The sequence below is a fragment of the Schistocerca americana genome, chromosome X (assembly GCF_021461395.2).
Source record: "Schistocerca americana isolate TAMUIC-IGC-003095 chromosome X, iqSchAmer2.1, whole genome shotgun sequence".
NCBI classification, from domain to species: domain Eukaryota; kingdom Metazoa; phylum Arthropoda; class Insecta; order Orthoptera; family Acrididae; genus Schistocerca; species Schistocerca americana.
The window spans coordinates 919,399,494-919,416,740 of NC_060130.1; the positions used below are offsets into that span (position 1 = coordinate 919,399,494).

Consider the following 17,247-nt stretch of genomic DNA (forward strand, 5'->3'; position numbering starts at 1 on the left):
GGCTTAGATTTGAGTAAATACGGTGTATAACCCATCTGAAACCTTCCAGTGCCTCCAGGCCTCTTCTACTATACAACCTTCTTTCATGATTTTTAAACCAAGTGTTAGCTGTATTTAACTTAAGCTCTGTGCAAAATTGTACCAGGCGACTTCCTCTTTCATTCCTTACCCCAGTCCATATTCACGTATTATTTTCCCTTCTCTTCCTTTTCCTACAATCAAATTCCATTCCCCCATGACTATTAAATTTTCATCTCCCTTAATCATTTGAATAATTTCTTTTATCGCACCATACATTTTTTCAATCTCTTCATCATCTGCGGAGCTAATTGGAATATAAACTTGTACTACAGTGGTAGGCATGGGCTTCATATCTATCTTGGCTACAATGAGGCATTCACTGTGCTATTTGTAGTAGCTTATCTGCGTTCCTATTTGTTTTATCCATTATTAAACCTACTCCTGCATTATCGTTATTTGATTTTGTATTTATATCCCTGTATTCACCTGACCAGAAGTCTTGTTCCTCCTGCCACCGAACTTCACTAATTCCCACTGTATCTAAGGTTAACCCATCCATTTCCCTTTTCAAATATTCTACTCAACCTGCTCGATTAAGGGATCTGACATTCCATGCTCCGATCCAGTTTTGTTTCTCCTGATAACGATGCCCTCCTGAGTAGTCCTCGCCCAGAGATACAAATTGAGGACTATTTTGCCTCCGGAATATTTTACCAAAGAGGACGCCATCATCATTTAACCATACCATAGAGCTGCATACCCTTGGGAAAAATTACGGCTGTAGTTTCCCCTTGCTTTCAGCTGTTCGTAGTTTCATATATTATTAGAAAAAGCGAACTGTTGTTGCTGTAATGGAAACTAACTTGGTCATGTGATTCTCTGTGCCGACATTCCAGTTCAGAATAGTGTGCTATGTTACCTGGCACTACAAGCATGGAAAGTGGTTTTGGAAAAGTCTTTGCAGGCAACTGGGATAACAAATTGTTAATGTCCTTAAATTTATTGGTTACAAGGAGGAGGCAAGAGCAAATTGATATTGTGAAAACCACGAGCAGTGCCACAGTGCTGAGAGTAGTGCAATTTGACCACATATTGCATAAAAGCAAAAGAAGAGATATTCGTATTTATTATATTGATGATATGGACAAATGTCCCATTTGGCAGAAGTTTCTGTAACACTGTGAACAGTGCAGAGGAATCTCATCTCTCAACCACACAGAATTGTACTCCAAGGCTGGAGAAGAGACGTCAGTAAAATTATCTTATATTTGGGATTTGGTTATAAAAGGCGCAAGAATAAATGTTTGTGTGTAAACAAGACATAGATGCAAATAAATTAAATCTTCATGAAAAATTATATTGCAGTAATTCAAATCACTAATCGTTTATTTAAATGATATGAATTCATACACATCACACTACAAATAAATACTGGTAGAGTTATTGTGTACAAGGGGTGTTCAGAAACTTGTAGGAATTTTCTTTTTTTGCAGATAGTTTTATTATTCATGCAGATAATTTTATTTATTCATGTACATTTAATGTCATCTAATATAAAGTAGCCCCCTTTAGATATTGTACACTTATGCCAGTGCTTCATCCAATCCTCATAGCTCTTTCTAGTATCTGCCATATTGCGGAGGTCTGATCAATAGTAGATGTTCACTTGTTGGAGAATGTTTCATATACTGTAGGTAATAGGCAAATTCTCCTGTAGTTTCAGCACATTATACTATCACCTTTCTTTTGTGTTGGGAATATGGCACTTATTTTCCAGTCTTCAGGAGTACTTTCTTCTATCAAATCTTAATTACAAACATGCTGACAAACTCTTTTCTTTCATTTTTAATGATTTCTGCTATTATTAGATGCAATACTGGGGCCTTATTGTTCTTCAGCTTCTTGATATCTGCTTCCATTTCGTCAACAGTTGGTACTGGTTCCTCTTTTTCCAGTACTGGTTCCTCTTTTTCAGAGGTCCTTCTACACTCCTGGAAATTGAAATAAGAACACCGTGAATTCATTGTCCCAGGAAGGGGAAACTTTATTGACACATTCCTGGGGTCAGATACATCACATGATCACACTGACAGAACCACAGGCACATAGACACAGGCAACAGAGCATGCACAATGTCGGCACTAGTACAGTGTATATCCACCTTTCGCAGCAATGCAGGCTGCTATTCTCCCATGGAGACGATCGTAGAGATGCTGGATGTAGTCCTGTGGAACGGCTTGCCATGCCATTTCCACCTGGCACCTCAGTTGGACCAGCGTTCGTGCTGGACGTGCAGACCGCGTGAGACGACGCTTCATCCAGTCCCAAACATGCTCAATGGGGGACAGATCCGGAGATCTTGCTGGCCAGGGTAGTTGACTTACACCTTCTAGAGCACGTTGGGTGGCACGGGATACATGCGGACGTGCATTGTCCTGTTGGAACAGCAAGTTCCCTTGCCGGTCTAGGAATGGTAGAACGATGGGTTCGATGACGGTTTGGATGTACCGTGCACTATTCAGTGTCCCCTCGACGATCACCAGTGGTGTACGGCCAGTGTAGGAGATCGCTCCCCACACCATGATGCCGGGTGTTGGCCCTGTGTGCCTCGGTCGTATGCAGTCCTGATTGTGGCGCTCACCTGCACGGCGCCAAACACGCATACGACCATCATTGGCACCAAGGCAGAAGCGACTCTCATCGCTGAAGACGACACGTCTCCATTTGTCCCTCCATTCACGCTTGTCGCGACACCACTGGAGGCGGGCTGCACGATGTTGGGGCGTGAGCGGAAGACGGGCTAACGGTGTGCGGGACCGTAGCCCAGCTTCATGGAGACGGTTGCGAATGGTCCTCGCCGATACCCCAGGAGCAACAGTGTCCCTAATTTGCTGGGAAGTGGCGGTGCGGTCCCCTACGGCACTGCGTAGGATCCTACGGTCTTGGCGTGCATCCGTGCGTCGCTGCGGTCCGGTCCCAGGTCAACGGGCACATGCACCTTCCGCCGACCACTGGCGACAACATCGATGTACTGTGGAGACCTCACGCCCACGTGTTGAGCAATTCGGCGGTACGTCCACCCGGCCTGCCGCATGCCCACTATACGCCCTCGCTCAAAGTCCGTCAACTGCACATACGGTTCACGTCCACGCTGTCGCGGCATGCTACCAGTGTTAAAGACTGCGATGGAGCTCCGTATGCCACGGCAAACTGGCTGACACTGACGGCGGCGGTGCACAAATGCTGCGCAGCTAGCGCCATTCGACGGCCAACACCGCGGTTCCTGGTGTGTCCGCTGTGCCGTGCGTGTGATCATTGCTTGTACAGCCCTCTCGCAGTGTCCGGAGCAAGTATGGTGGGTCTGACACACCGGTGTCAATGTGTTCTTTTTTCCATTTCCAGGAGTGTATTTGAGGAGGGTAAGATTCCGTGGTTCTCAGTGTACCATCATTCAACAGTTCATCAAAGTGTTGAGCCCGTTTTCTACATATTGCTTCATCACTACTCAAAATTGAACCATCTGTATTTCTATATAAATTAGTCCTTGGCTGGAAATCCTTCCAGCTTTTATTTATCGTCTGGTAAAAAGCTCTCACTTAATTCATCCCTCTAACGTGTTCCATTTCTTTGAGTTCTTTCCTTTCATGCGCTCTCTTTCTTTTCGTGCAGTCTCTTTTCTTCTCTTCTTGTTCTTATATAATCTTTCACAGATCTTTAGGTATGGTTTACTTGTTGCATTCTCCTGTAGCCTTCATTTTTAATTCTTATTACTAGTGCCACTATTCATCAAAGCAGCCATTGTGTAAGGTCCAATCTACTCTTCCTAGACCTTTGTCAGCAGCTAGGGTCTTCCATATTTTCTCGATACTATCACTGTCAGAGAAGTGCACCAGGTCTTCCTTCAGTAAGTCAGAGAATCTTCAAGTAGACTCAGGCTCCTGGAGTTTATCAATATGAAATTTTCCTTGCCTTAGACATTCGACTCCTGATTTTTGCTATTACAAGTTAATGGTCAGAATCAACATTAGCATCCCTATAATATCTAATATCCATTAGATTGGACAGAAGTCGTGCATTTACTGGCAAATGGTCAATCTGGTTAAAAGTATTTCCTCTGGAGGTTTCGACGTTATTTTATGAATATCTTTGTGATTAAAAGTTGTGCTGCTCACTACCATATTTCTTGAAGAAGCAAAGTGTAAGACTCTGATCCTATTATCAGTTGAGCTATCAAGTAGGCTGTATTTTCCAATAAAAGACTGATATTCATCTTCTTTTCCTACTTTAGCATTCATCTTTTCAAAAATTAACGTACAGCCTCCTCTCAGACGTTCAGTGTATACAGTGTAACTCCACTTTCACGTCCCTGGCATTAACATTTTCCCGCCGTTCACAACATTTTTTTATCACTGCCATCAAATTTTCTACGTCCACAATGTTAATTCACACCTGATTTTCTGTCAACATATTTATAATTTTCCCGCAATTTACGCTTTATGAAAAAATGTTCTTTGGGGGGGGGGCTGACGTAAAATTATGTTGGCACAATGTTAGCCGTCAAGTAGTGTTTACAAACATTATGTGGTTAAGTTTCTTGACACCAGGGTGCTCTACTTTGCAGATTTAAACTGGTAAATGTAAAACTTGGGACAATTTGTTCCGTATCTCCTGCCGCTGCCAAACTATACCTGTGTGGTATTAGGTTTGTACGAATAAACATATGATGACCAATTGCAACCATTTCCAGACTGACTCTACAGCACATGCTCAGTTTTGTGATTGTTGTAATCGTCATCACAACTCTGTCGAACCATATTTAGTGTGTTTCATCTTCAGGCTCTTAGCAGCACTAGTTGACACCTTCATTAAGTTTACATTGCTCAGATGTTTGCGGTTTAAACACAATTCGAATTACATATATTCTCATGCTGAGCAAAACGTGTTTCAAGGATTTATTCTCATTCTTAAGTGCAATATGTGTGTACGTATTTTTTGTGATGTTACACAAAAAACAATGTGAGCGATAGTTTGCGTGTGTGTGGTTTTCTACATAACTCAGGAAGCACAGTACCAGATAACCTACAAAAGGCGACTACAGTTCGAGAGATGCAGAACAACACACATGCAAACACCACACAAAATACTTATGTAAATTTTTGCACTTGATAATGAGAAAAATTTTTCGAAACAATGTGCTAAACATGAAAAAATACGACTGATGCCATGTTTTATTATTTAAATAATGAATGACAGCAGCATGCATTCCAAAAACATCGTAAATGATGTATGAAATTGTGTCAAACGTTTCTACTTCCCAGTTAGTAGTTCCCATTTTGATGCCTATTATGTGCACATACATGAAGTGCGAAGTGCAGGGGGGGCTATGCTATACATAACTTTTACAGCTTAAAATGTTATTTCTCACATTTTACATTTTCCTGCATTTTACACCATTTTTTGAAGGCCCTTGAAAATTGTAAAAGCGGGGTTTCACTGTATTCAGGTAACTCATCGTAAAAAGCATCCCTCTGTTCTTTACTCTTCGCTTCACTTGGGGCATGAGGAAAGAATTTGGAACTGATACACATAACCTCATTATAGTCTTCAGATCAGCCTATGGCAGTATTGACAGATGGGAGCTCTATAGAGTAATGGAAGAGTTAGATATTCCCAATAAATTGATTGCCTTAGTGAAAACTACTACAGTAGGCAGCTGGAATCAGATTAAAATACTGAATATGTTAGCAAGTGCTGTGATCACATAAAATGGAGTAAGACAGGGAGGCTCATTTTCCTACCTTCTGTGTAACATAGCCTTGAAAAAGTGATAAGAGATGCGGGCATCAGTACAAGAGGGACTATCCTGTATAAATAAGTTCAGGTGCTGGTATATCCAAATTATATTGACATAATCGCAAGAATGTCAGGATCAATGAAAGAAGCCATTACAGGTTGTGAAAAGGTTGCTAGAAAGATGAACCTTCAGATAAATGAAGGGAAAACTAAATATATGCTAGTAACTAAGAAAGATTATCCAAATGAGCCTCCATCCGAAGATAGAAATTGGTTAACATAAGTTTGACGTGTGTACTTTCACTTGGATGAGAAGTAAACTGTAAGAACAGTGTCAGTTCTGAAATACAAAAACCAGTGTTTTCCGCCCAAAAGTGCTACCATGGCCTCAGAAAATATCTGAAATCTAAGTTGCTGTTCAGGAAAACTAAAGTTATGATGTATAAAGTTTTAGTAATGCCATTGCTAACATATGATGCTGAAACATGGGAATTAACAAAATTTGATGAAAAGCAACTTGGCATATTTGAAAGAAAGATCTTGAGACAACTTTGTGGACCAGTGGAAGAAAATGGATGTCTGGAGCAGAAGATTCAACTATGAGTTATATAATCTCTATACTGAACCAGCCATTTCCAGCTACATTAAGATTAAAAGGCTGAAATGGACAGGACATGTACTGAGAGCAAACAACAGAATGATTAAGAAGATATTCAGCACAGTGCCTGAAGGTACCAGAGAATAGGGAGTCTCAAGCTAAGGTGGGAGAAAGGTGTCAGAGAGGACATAAAGAAAATTGGAATTCAAAATTGGGGTAGTTGGGCATGAAATGGGGAAGAATCGAATAATCTTCTACAAAAGGCTAAGGGTTACAGAGGGCTGTTACACTGATGACAATGATGAGCTTCTTGAACTCTTTCAGCAATGCACTTTTAATCTCATCTAAGCTTGTAAAACAATGGCCCTTTAAGGTTCTTTTTATTTTTGGCAACAGAAAAAATGACGCAGGGCCATATCTGGTAAATGTGAGGCTGGGGGCATCATTACAGCATTGTTTCTCACCAAAAATTCATGAACACATGTGTGAGCGGGTGCATTATTGTTGTGCAAAAACCATGAATTGTTTCACCACAGATCCGGGCTCCCCCCACTCCCACTTGCTGAGCTTTTTTTTTGTTGTGGCAATCCAGAATGCCTCCGCAGCAACAATTGAGTCTTTGTTTCAAAGTCATGCCTATACGTCTATGTTTCATCACCTGTTAAGGTACATTTCAGTGGTCCTGCATCATTATTGACTCAGTTTAGTGACTCCTGAGCAACTTCCATTCATCACACACACACACACACACACACACACACACACACACACACACACACACACACACACAGAGAGAGAGAGAGAGAGAGAGAGAGAGAGAGAGAGAGATATATATATTTCTTGTAGTGTCATGAGCCATTTGTTTAGATTATTTTCACAGATAGTCTAAAATATTTAAGAAATATCATTGTACTCTAGGCTGCCGGCAATGCAGTGAAACGAGCAACAGATAACTTGGTACGTGCAGCCCAGCAGGCAACACAGCAGGAGAAGCAGCGCAGCCTTGTACTGAACCAGAGAATGGTTGGTGGTATAGCACAGGAAATCAATGCAAGATCTGAAGTTCTGCGAATTGAACGTCAACTGGAGGAAGCATGGAGTCGGTTGACTGCTATCCGCCAAGCAAAGTACAAATTAAAAGGAGAAGCTCCATCAGATTCAGAACCTGAAACTTACGAATCATTCACATCAAGGTAAATACTCGTTTATTTGATGCTCCAAATGAATTAATTACCAGTGTTGTAATGTACAATCACTCATTCATGAATCACATTTGGATGTTGTTAAAAGTGTCACATCACATGCTCTGTGGGTTGCTTTATAAATATAGATTTTGGCTCCATCATATGTTGCATGTTAACATGCCATTGCAAGTAATTGTGTCCTTTCATTGTTTTAACTATTTATCGTTATTTACAGTCGTCAACTTTTTTCTCTAGGTACACAAATTTTTGAGACAGTAAATGACGTTGTTGTTGTTGTTGTTGTTGTTGTTGTTGTGGTCTTCAGTCTTGAGACTGGTTTGATGCAGCTCTCCATGCTACTCTATCCTGTGCTAGCTTCTTCATCTCCCAGTACCTACTGCAACCTACATCCTTCTGAATCTGCTTAGTGTATTCATCTCTTGGTCTCCCTCTACGATTTTTACCCTCCACGCTGCCCTCCAATACTAAATTGGTGATCCCTTGATGCCTCAGAACATGTCCTACCAACCGATCCCTTCTTCTGGTCGAGTTGTGCCACAAGCTTCTCTTCTCCCCGCAAAATTATTTAGTGAGGGAAGCTAATAGTTGCTTATGGGGACCAACTAGAGCAAAACATGTAGCAATAAAAAAATTAAAAACGTATTTTTAAAGTTCGGAACACTGGGTTTCCAGGAAATGAGAAAGAAGGAAGAGAAACATGGAAATAAGTAGTGATGTAGTAAGCTGGCACAGATATACTGTGAAGGATAAGTCATTCTGAACTACAAATCAATATTGGTGTTTGTGATTGGGAAACAAGAGAAGATGAACAAATTATAAATTGAGAAACACGGGCTGCCTATAGTCTTCTCTGACTTTCACTCCCAATGAAGTAACTTAAGTTGTAAAAACATGGGATTTGATCTTGGTTCTTGTCTGTTACTATACCAGGTGTGTCTCCTAAGAGTTGTCAGGCACATTTTCTCTTATGTTTCAGCAGATATTTGCAATTTTGGTTTTGCAACTTGTAGCTGGTGCCAACCCAAACAAATAGTGCTCATTACTTTTCATGCAATGCCTGGCATTGACATGACAGAATGCATTGGTTTGTTTCCAGTTTCAAACAAAATGATTTTGAAATCAGAATTTTATGTGCTCATTCGATAGAATGCTATAAGATTAGTCTACTGCTATACTTGTTTTGCTGAAACTTGTTAACAGGGACATTAAAACACGACGAATAACAGGTACCCTAGCAACGACTGAGCAACATGCTCCTGCTAGGTGGGAGCAGTCAGCGCAGTCCACTGCGGTGCAGTCTCTGATGGAGTACTCATTATTTCTTGCATTTCTCTGTCCCTGTTAACACATATCAGTAAAATGGTAGACTAATTTGAGACCCCTCTGTCAAATCGGTACATAAAATTCCACTTTAAGTATCATTTTGTTTGTAATGACACTTTCCATTGACGCTGTGCGCCACATGAAAGACATGATGAACAGCATTTGTTGGGGCTGACCCCAGCTACACTTCACAAAAGCAATGATTTCAAGTATCTGCTGAAACACCAGAGACAAAGCACCTGATGCCTCTTAGGAGAAAGATCCTGAATAAATATTGAAAATGTCTGCTGACAGTTCGCTTTCTTGCTAACTATCCGATTGCAGCTCATAGTGTTCATATTTAGAAGTATGCAAACAGTAATATTTGTTCTATGCATTAAATGAAATCACAAATGACTAGATTTCACATTAGGAAATGGTCACACACTGAGCATGTCCAATTCATTCTCAGTGCTCCCTGGAATACAATGGTTTCAAGTTGCCATATGTGGCAGTGGTACAGGTGATAGTAAACTAATGGAATGTTATGTGTCGCATTTATTGTCAACTTGCTTCCACAGTTTGTATTAAAAAGTGTCACTGCCAGCTGTAGATTATTTTGCATATCACATACATGGATGCTGTGTTGATAATGACAGTTGCTGCCTACATTATTCTTCCGTAATATGCGTGAAGATGTTTAAAATGCAAATAAACAATTCCTTTTTGTTTGCACTTTTTCCTGTACCTGTTTATCTTTAACAATACTTGCAAACAATAATTCATTGATGATAAGTTGGATGATCTTGATGGGCATGCTCTGAAGCCCCTAAGACTAATGTAATGTCCAGTGTAAGTTTTGTTGACATAAAGTACTGCTGGTGTGACATCATTATTCTATTGTCCCGTCTGGGAATACAGTTCGCAAGAGAGTGCATGCATGACAGGCCATGTGGGCTCAAGTAGTGCCTGCCACAAAGCTTTTCCTGATGGCTTGCACATTCTGCAATGACATCCTTGCTTTTATAGTGATAATTTGACTACTTCCACATTTTGTCAAATGAAAGCAATGCAGGTACCTGGAGCATAACTAACTGGCACAGCATAGTCCCTGTGGTACGACAAGTTCGTGATAAGAGCCTGCTGCCACTCAAGGAGAGATTGGAGGCTGCCTCCATGGCCAGAAGAGTGGAACGAACAACCAAATAGACGGAGCTCACGGAAGTGAAAACCACACCCATTGCCAGTTGTATTGTACTCTAAGAGACAAAAAACAGCATGGGGACAGTGAACCAAGGTTTATTCTTCTTCCACACACAAGTGAACAGCAGTTGAGAACATAGACACAAACGTAGAAATAATCCATTTACCAGTACGGGCAATTGCTGACAATAAATATGAACACAGTTTGAGAGCGGGTGCCTGCCGGCCTGCACTTATAAAGAGGAAGGCTCTGGTGGACAGTGTGGCAAATGCCATGCCGTATGCACAAGTCATGTGGCCCATCACAGGCAGCCTCTGGTGGCTGGCCCCACAGATGCCATTGGCAGAATATTCTAAGTGTAGCGTGCCAGCAGTCTGGTACTGCAGTGCGTATCCAATTACGTACAAGGTTATAGCAGTGCCAAATACATTGGATGGGCAAAGTATCTATTAGGAACATTATGTATGTAGATTGTGGACAGTTGGGAATGTGGGTCTCAGGGGAAGCGTGCAAGGGATAAGTCCCTGCAGTCACGCTATTCATCTGTGTCCTCGGTGGTTCAGATGGATAGAGCGTCTGCCATGTAAGCAGGGATCCTGGGTTCATGTCCAGATCGGTGTTCACATTTTCAGCTGTTCCCATCGATGTACGTTAGCAACACCTGTCGGCAGCTGGCGGTTTAAATTAATTATCATTTACATTTGTATGATTTTGCTAAACCTTAATTTCATCCAAATAAATCATAGGCATCTTGCCCGTCATACCAATAAATGCATAGCCAGTAAAACAAAAAGAGGGGACCATAAATTTTTGTCCATTGATGCACTTCCTGAACTGAAAAGTGTCTTTGCTAATAAAAAAATGATATTTTTGAAACCTCATACTGTGTTTTGTTATTTAGTTCTGGACAGGTTGTATCTGCTGTGAGAAACTATCCTCTATTGTTTTACCCAAATACGGTTCCATAGACCTCTTCCATACTGGTGCATCTACTCCCCATGTAAATCCTTTCTGTAGTGGATGTAAAACAGTACCCACACCTTCAGCCTTCTGCAGAACTTAACATTGCTGCCAATGTGTTGCACTCTTATCTCAGAGACTTCACATGCTTCTGAACTTGGATAAAGTTAATGATCTACTTAGCTTCCTCATCATGAGCAAGATTGCAAAACACTTTGATGTTAGATATTATCTATCTACTTTGTTCCAAAGTGTCCATTCTGTGTGGGAGTACACCAATATGTCTTGGACTAGCATCTGTGTTTGACACTGACTGTTGCTCTTTGGTATCACTCATACTGAATTATAAAGTAGAGTACTTTCACTCAACGAAGTTCTATAAATTACACTCAAATAGTGAATTTTGTCAACACCTGTCCGTATTCAGGTATTGCAAAATCACATGGTGATGTATGAAATGGAGTGAGGCTGGATGAACTGATATGTAAGATCTTCAGCTGCCTAGATTTCCGTGATGACAGTTATAGTACAACACGTCAGTTCGTACACACAAAGGTAAAAAACTGATGTAAAGGCCTGTATGTGAACAGTAGGTACACTTGAGAGAGGGGGGAGGGGGGGGGGGGGGGGGAAGCTGAAAAGTTGAGGATGCTTTTCAAACTGCAAACAGTATGTGCTATTAAAAGGGTACTGTGCATAGTACAACCTCCTAACAGACAGATTAAGAAGTGAGAAACAGTGATTTCCATAATTTGACTTTTCTGGAAAATCTCACGAAAGTGCAAACATACAGTAATGTCAGAATTGCAAACATAAATAAAAATAAAATGTTTGGCACAAGTCCATCAAACCGTGGGCGTAACTCAGTCTGACCAAGAGCATACCCAGGATCTAAGCTAGGGGAGGGCAACTCTTATTTAGATTCAGAGAAGGGAGAAGGGGGGAGGCAATGAAATGTGAAACAAAGCTCAAAACTATTTAAAGACTGTTTAGTGACCATCAAACATACTTAATAGCAGGCATCTACTTACTACCTGCAATGTTCTTAACATAGATAGTATAGTTTTTATGAGATTTATACATATTATTTTCTGTCATAAAAGTAGCATTCAGATTCATTGATAGTACTAAATAACAATTTCAATAGTTCTTTACATTAGCTGGTATCATGAGAAGAAATACCAAAATCTGAAGGTTCAGTGCTATTTGAAGCATTTATAACCCAGAGCCATCTGACATTTTCAGTTGCGAGGAGAATATCAGCAAACTGTGAAATAGTTTTGAGATTTCTTGACAAATACTTCTTGTGTGTGTGTGTGTGTGTGTGTGTGTGTGTGTGTGTGTGTGTGTTAGTTAGAGAGAGAGAGAGAGAGAGAGAGAGAGAGAGAGAGAGAGAGAGAGTGTGTGATTGATACTCAACAGTGAGACTATTAGCACCCTAAATGGCGCCAGACAAACTGTAGACATCTCACGTTGACAGAGAAGGAAAATTGTAAGGAGAGAGTAAAGTCTCACTGGTAAATTAAGTTATGTCCATAGGTCAGAACATACGTGAAGGAACAACTACTTCAGACACAAGCAAATGCCCTTTTTGAAAATGAGCTTAAAATTTATTTATCTGAAGTTGTTTTTTCAAAGAGCCAAATATTTAGGTGCCTGCTGGGTTAAATAATTAAGATATACTTGAGGATTCCACCCTAAACAAACCACAGTTTCTTCTTATTCACTATTTCCTACATGTTTCATTGCTATTAAAGCAGCTTTATTTTACTTACATCACATTTTGTTGCCCACATTGGTGTCTTTCTTCTTCCAGGTCAGTAATATTCTAAAACTATTTGTGATCTACAATACTTTTTCCAGACTGCTATATAATTATGTTGTCTTCATTTAAACATCTGTTTTTATCATACTTTTGTAATTTCTATAAACACGTGCTTTTGTTGCTATTACTGGTACATTTTTCATGTTACTAAACTTTATCGCTCTGTACAATATTGTTCCTGTATTTTTAATAAATCTACAGTTTAAAAATTTTCTCGTAAGTAGATTATTCATAGAATTAAATTAACCACATCTTTTCTACTACTATGAATTTTAACTAAATTTCTGCTTTATGACGATGTCACCATGTAAACAAAAATGCTATCAATTTGCAGGTATGAGACACGGTCATTTGACAATACTTTGCGCCAGTCTCCAGTGGGCACTTTCACAACCACATTTTCTACAACAGTCAATAACAGTACACCGCAAAATGGCAATGTATCATCTCCAGAGAAGCTATATTCAAGTTTGAGCAAAGTGGAGAAAGCATATTCCAGCATTCGTGGTATGCTAGATGAGGCAGACACAAAGGACACGCAGTCTCCTAGTAAACTGTCAAGCTTTGAAACTGCCAGTTCAAAGGCATTCAATAGCCCTGCAAAATTTAACAAAGAAGAACGAAGTAAAACAAGTGATCAGAGTAAAACAAATGGTGCACTGAGTAATAATGAAACAGAAACTAGAATTTATACAAGCACTCCATCACGACAGGTGGCAGGCACTTTTGATTTGTCAAATGATTCCAGTCAAGGTTATTCTAGTATGACTGCAGAATCTAGTTTTAACAATTATTCCACTTTTCAGGGTGATGAGAATACAACTTTAGAGCAAAGAATGCTAAAGCAGTCAGTTACTCAGCGTACTGAAAAGCGTACAATCTCAATGACCACATCATCACTAAAATCTTTTCAACTTGATGAAACCCAGAAATGAGAACTTAGTTTTGCAGAACACTTTCAATAACTTTGCTGGGTTTGGAATGTTCTGATTACAGTAGAATCAAAAACCTATTTTTTGATTTAATAAAACTAAATATTTAGTTTTAAATTTTTAAAGGCTGTAAAACTTTGAAACTGATATATTTTGAGGGAATAATCCCACAAATGGGAAAATTGTTCCATTTAATAACAGAATTTATGGAAATAGTGTCTTTTAAACATTATTTTGTACTATTATAATTACTGACTCAGTTTTAAAGTTTTTATTTAAAGTTATATCATGGATGTAGTTGCTACATTAGATCTAAACTCTCATGTGTATGAAAGTGTTAGTGAGTATGACATTTTTTTATCTGTATAATGTATGAATGTTACATATAATGTTGATGATTAATGCTGTAAAACTTTATTACATAAAATGAATTATGTTGACATCATTTTTTAATCAAAGTTTTATAGAAATTTACAGATAATTCTAAATTTAGTGGTGTTAATCAGTAACTAATCACACTGATGTAAGCAAATGGTGAAGTAAGCATTTTTTTTCAGTAAAAGACATTCTATTTGCAACTTTTGGAATAATTTTAAGAAATGATTGATAGCACATTAGTTGGAGCTGAATAAAATTTTATAATGTGCATAATTTATTTCATATTAAAATTGCCTTTCAAAATGTTAATGCTGTCCATTTGTGACTACAGACTGTACTATTTTTGTGCTATAAGTATCGAATGTGGTAAATTTTGTTATAGACTGCATGTAATTACAAGTCCAAGTATGTTCTGCAACATTACAGAGCAGTTAGAACAACCTCTGTCATTCCTGGATGTATTTGGATGTGAATGTATTCACGGGATTGTGATCAGATTTAATACATTAATTGTTGTCGTTTGAAATTGTGGTGCTATGCTATAAAACTATTCTGCTTTATTTTGTTAAAGAAGTATTTAAATTTTTGAAATGCAAAGGATGTGATAAAACAATATAATTTTTATTAGGAATGCTGTGAAACCTGTGTTCAGCTCTTGTCTCACTTGCAGTGTAATTTGTTGTGCTCTGTTTCTTTTTTGATACATTGTTTTATGCTTTGTCCATACTAAGACTTGAATGTTACAGTTACTGAAGTAGTAACAACACAAATTATCTTTGATCTGCATGCAGGAAAAATTTCAAACGTAAAATTTTTACTTGTTATATAATACATTAATTTTGTAAAGGAAGAAAAATTTTAGGGCTGTAAACTTGACATGAGATTTTAGATGAATCATGAAATGCCTTATATGCTGTTGTGGGGGAAAAATCTAGTCTGGTATGAATAATGTAAATAAATTCTAGTCTGTTTATATGTGAAAGTTACGATAGCACATCAGAAGTAAGCTTTTAAAGCTATTTTACACCCCTCAAAACAGTAGTTTTATGGAGTTAAACAGCTGAATATGCATTTTATATTTTTTATTGCAAATGGAAAGAGGAGGCGAGAGCGAAATTGTATCCACATACTTGTGCCATTTATTTTTGTAATGACTGAAATGAGCAAGTTACTGGCAAAGGTAATGTACTGAGCTTATTGTCACTTATGCTAGTGAAAATTAAAATCATTGACCTTCAGGATATCCTTAATGGTAGCATGCATGCACATTATTAGTAAGCATTTCCTTTTAATATACTTAGAGTAGTATCTTGAAAACTTCCTACCATGTCTTGATGAGTTGTCTTTTGGCCTGTAATTGTTACACTGTAATATTCGGACTTTCACAATAGTGCATACAGCTGTTAATGGTTATTTGCTTTTGTATATATGTGATACAGACTTTGAATTTAAAGTTTGAGGCAAAAGGCACAAACTGTATCAAATGCGGGTTGTAAGACCATACCTAACATGTGAAGGTGTATAACAACTGGCTAGATAGATACAATATGAGAAATCAGATGCAGACTTTGATGTCACTGAGGTCAGTTTTCCCTCCTTGTTAGCCAAAGAGAAAAAGGACCAAAAAGATTCATTATTAAAAAAAAGCCGGAGATGAAGGTAAAAACACAGGGTTCAGAATGTATGATATAATGCATTACCTGCTTTCCACATTTTCTTTTGGGGGGGGGGGGGCGGAAGAGTCATGCACATCCACACTCTGGCTAAAAAGAGTGTATCAGTTTTTCCTTCTCTCTTAGGAAATACTGGTGTGAATGAACTAAGAACTTTTTTATGTTTTTGAGGTTATCCCTTCAGTTAATAAGTACGCAATTTGTGCTGTTAAGTTACTACAGACCTAAAACATTGTGGGGACCCTGGCTGACACACACACATCCGAAAGTACAAACTTTTAACTGGACAATTAGATTTCTCATTAAGGAAGGAGGGAGGGATAGATATGAGTATCGCAGTAGAGATCCAGTATCATCATCAAATTAAATTTTACATGCTAACTTTTCATTATTTCCATCATTAGTGGCAATGCACAACACTTTACCTGCATTAATTGCAAAATACAATGTCTTACTAATAACTTAATATGAAAGGTGCTAGCCATGAGCAAATGGGGAAAGCCACCCAGTGTCAAAGTGGAGATAAAGAGCTTCTAGTCACTGGTGTTGCATAAAAAGTTTCATTTCCTCTACACACCCTGTGTTCGCTCTGTCATGTGAAGTGCAAGTTATGCTGTACACTTTTGTGCAGACCTTGCCATCACCTCTCAGTTTGGTCAATTTTTGTGTGTACCACATACTGTTGATAATTTACTATGTTTATAATTGTTCATTTTTTCAACTGTGGTAGTTCATCTATTCAGTGTTTTGTATTGTTGAAGATAAACTTTTGTTTATTAAGAATGTGGCTTTTAATAGTGGAATATATAATCTAAGCCACTATCATTATTGTTACATGAAAGGCGAAGTGTGTTCATGAAGTGTTTCTCCAGAGTAACTGCTATATTTAGTTAAATAAAATCTTAATAAGAAGACATTGTTGTGATAGTTATTTTTTTTTAAAAAATACTTTAGGGGGAAAGAGACCACTCACCAAATAGCCTAAGTGTTGAGACGTCAAGAGGCACACACAAAAGACTTTCTAGCTTTTGGAATAAATACTTCATCGAGCTAGAGTAAACACACACACACACACACACACACACACACACACACACACACACACACACCTGTGCCCCTACGTTGTGCCGGATGGATATTCATTGTAGGTCCAGATAGCACAGTGTTGGAGCGCAGGTAGGTGTGTGTGTGTGTGTGTGTGTGTGTGTGTGTGTGTGTGTGTGTTTGCGTGTGTGCGTGCACGCATCACGCACTTGCACATTGATTTATACTGAAAAGTAACAACAAGTTTTCTTTCCCTTTTGAGCGTGCCTGGTAGCTGAACGCTTCTGCTATAATGTGAGTTGTCACCTTTAG

The 17,247-nt window shown here is 38.9% G+C and overlaps 1 protein-coding gene across 2 annotated transcripts in view; it reads left to right on the forward strand.

The window, feature by feature from the left end:
* Positions 1-16,803, forward strand: part of LOC124555077 (talin-1) — a 280,294-nt gene extending 263,491 nt beyond the window's left edge. For both annotated transcript variants that reach the window (XM_047128867.1, XM_047128868.1), the window contains exons 44-45: positions 7,331-7,605; positions 13,243-16,803. In XM_047128867.1, the coding sequence (XP_046984823.1) occupies positions 7,331-7,605; positions 13,243-13,843 (876 nt within the window). In that variant the 3' untranslated portion in view covers positions 13,844-16,803. The remainder of the gene's footprint in view (positions 1-7,330; positions 7,606-13,242) is intronic.
* Positions 16,804-17,247: the final 444 nt, after the last annotated feature.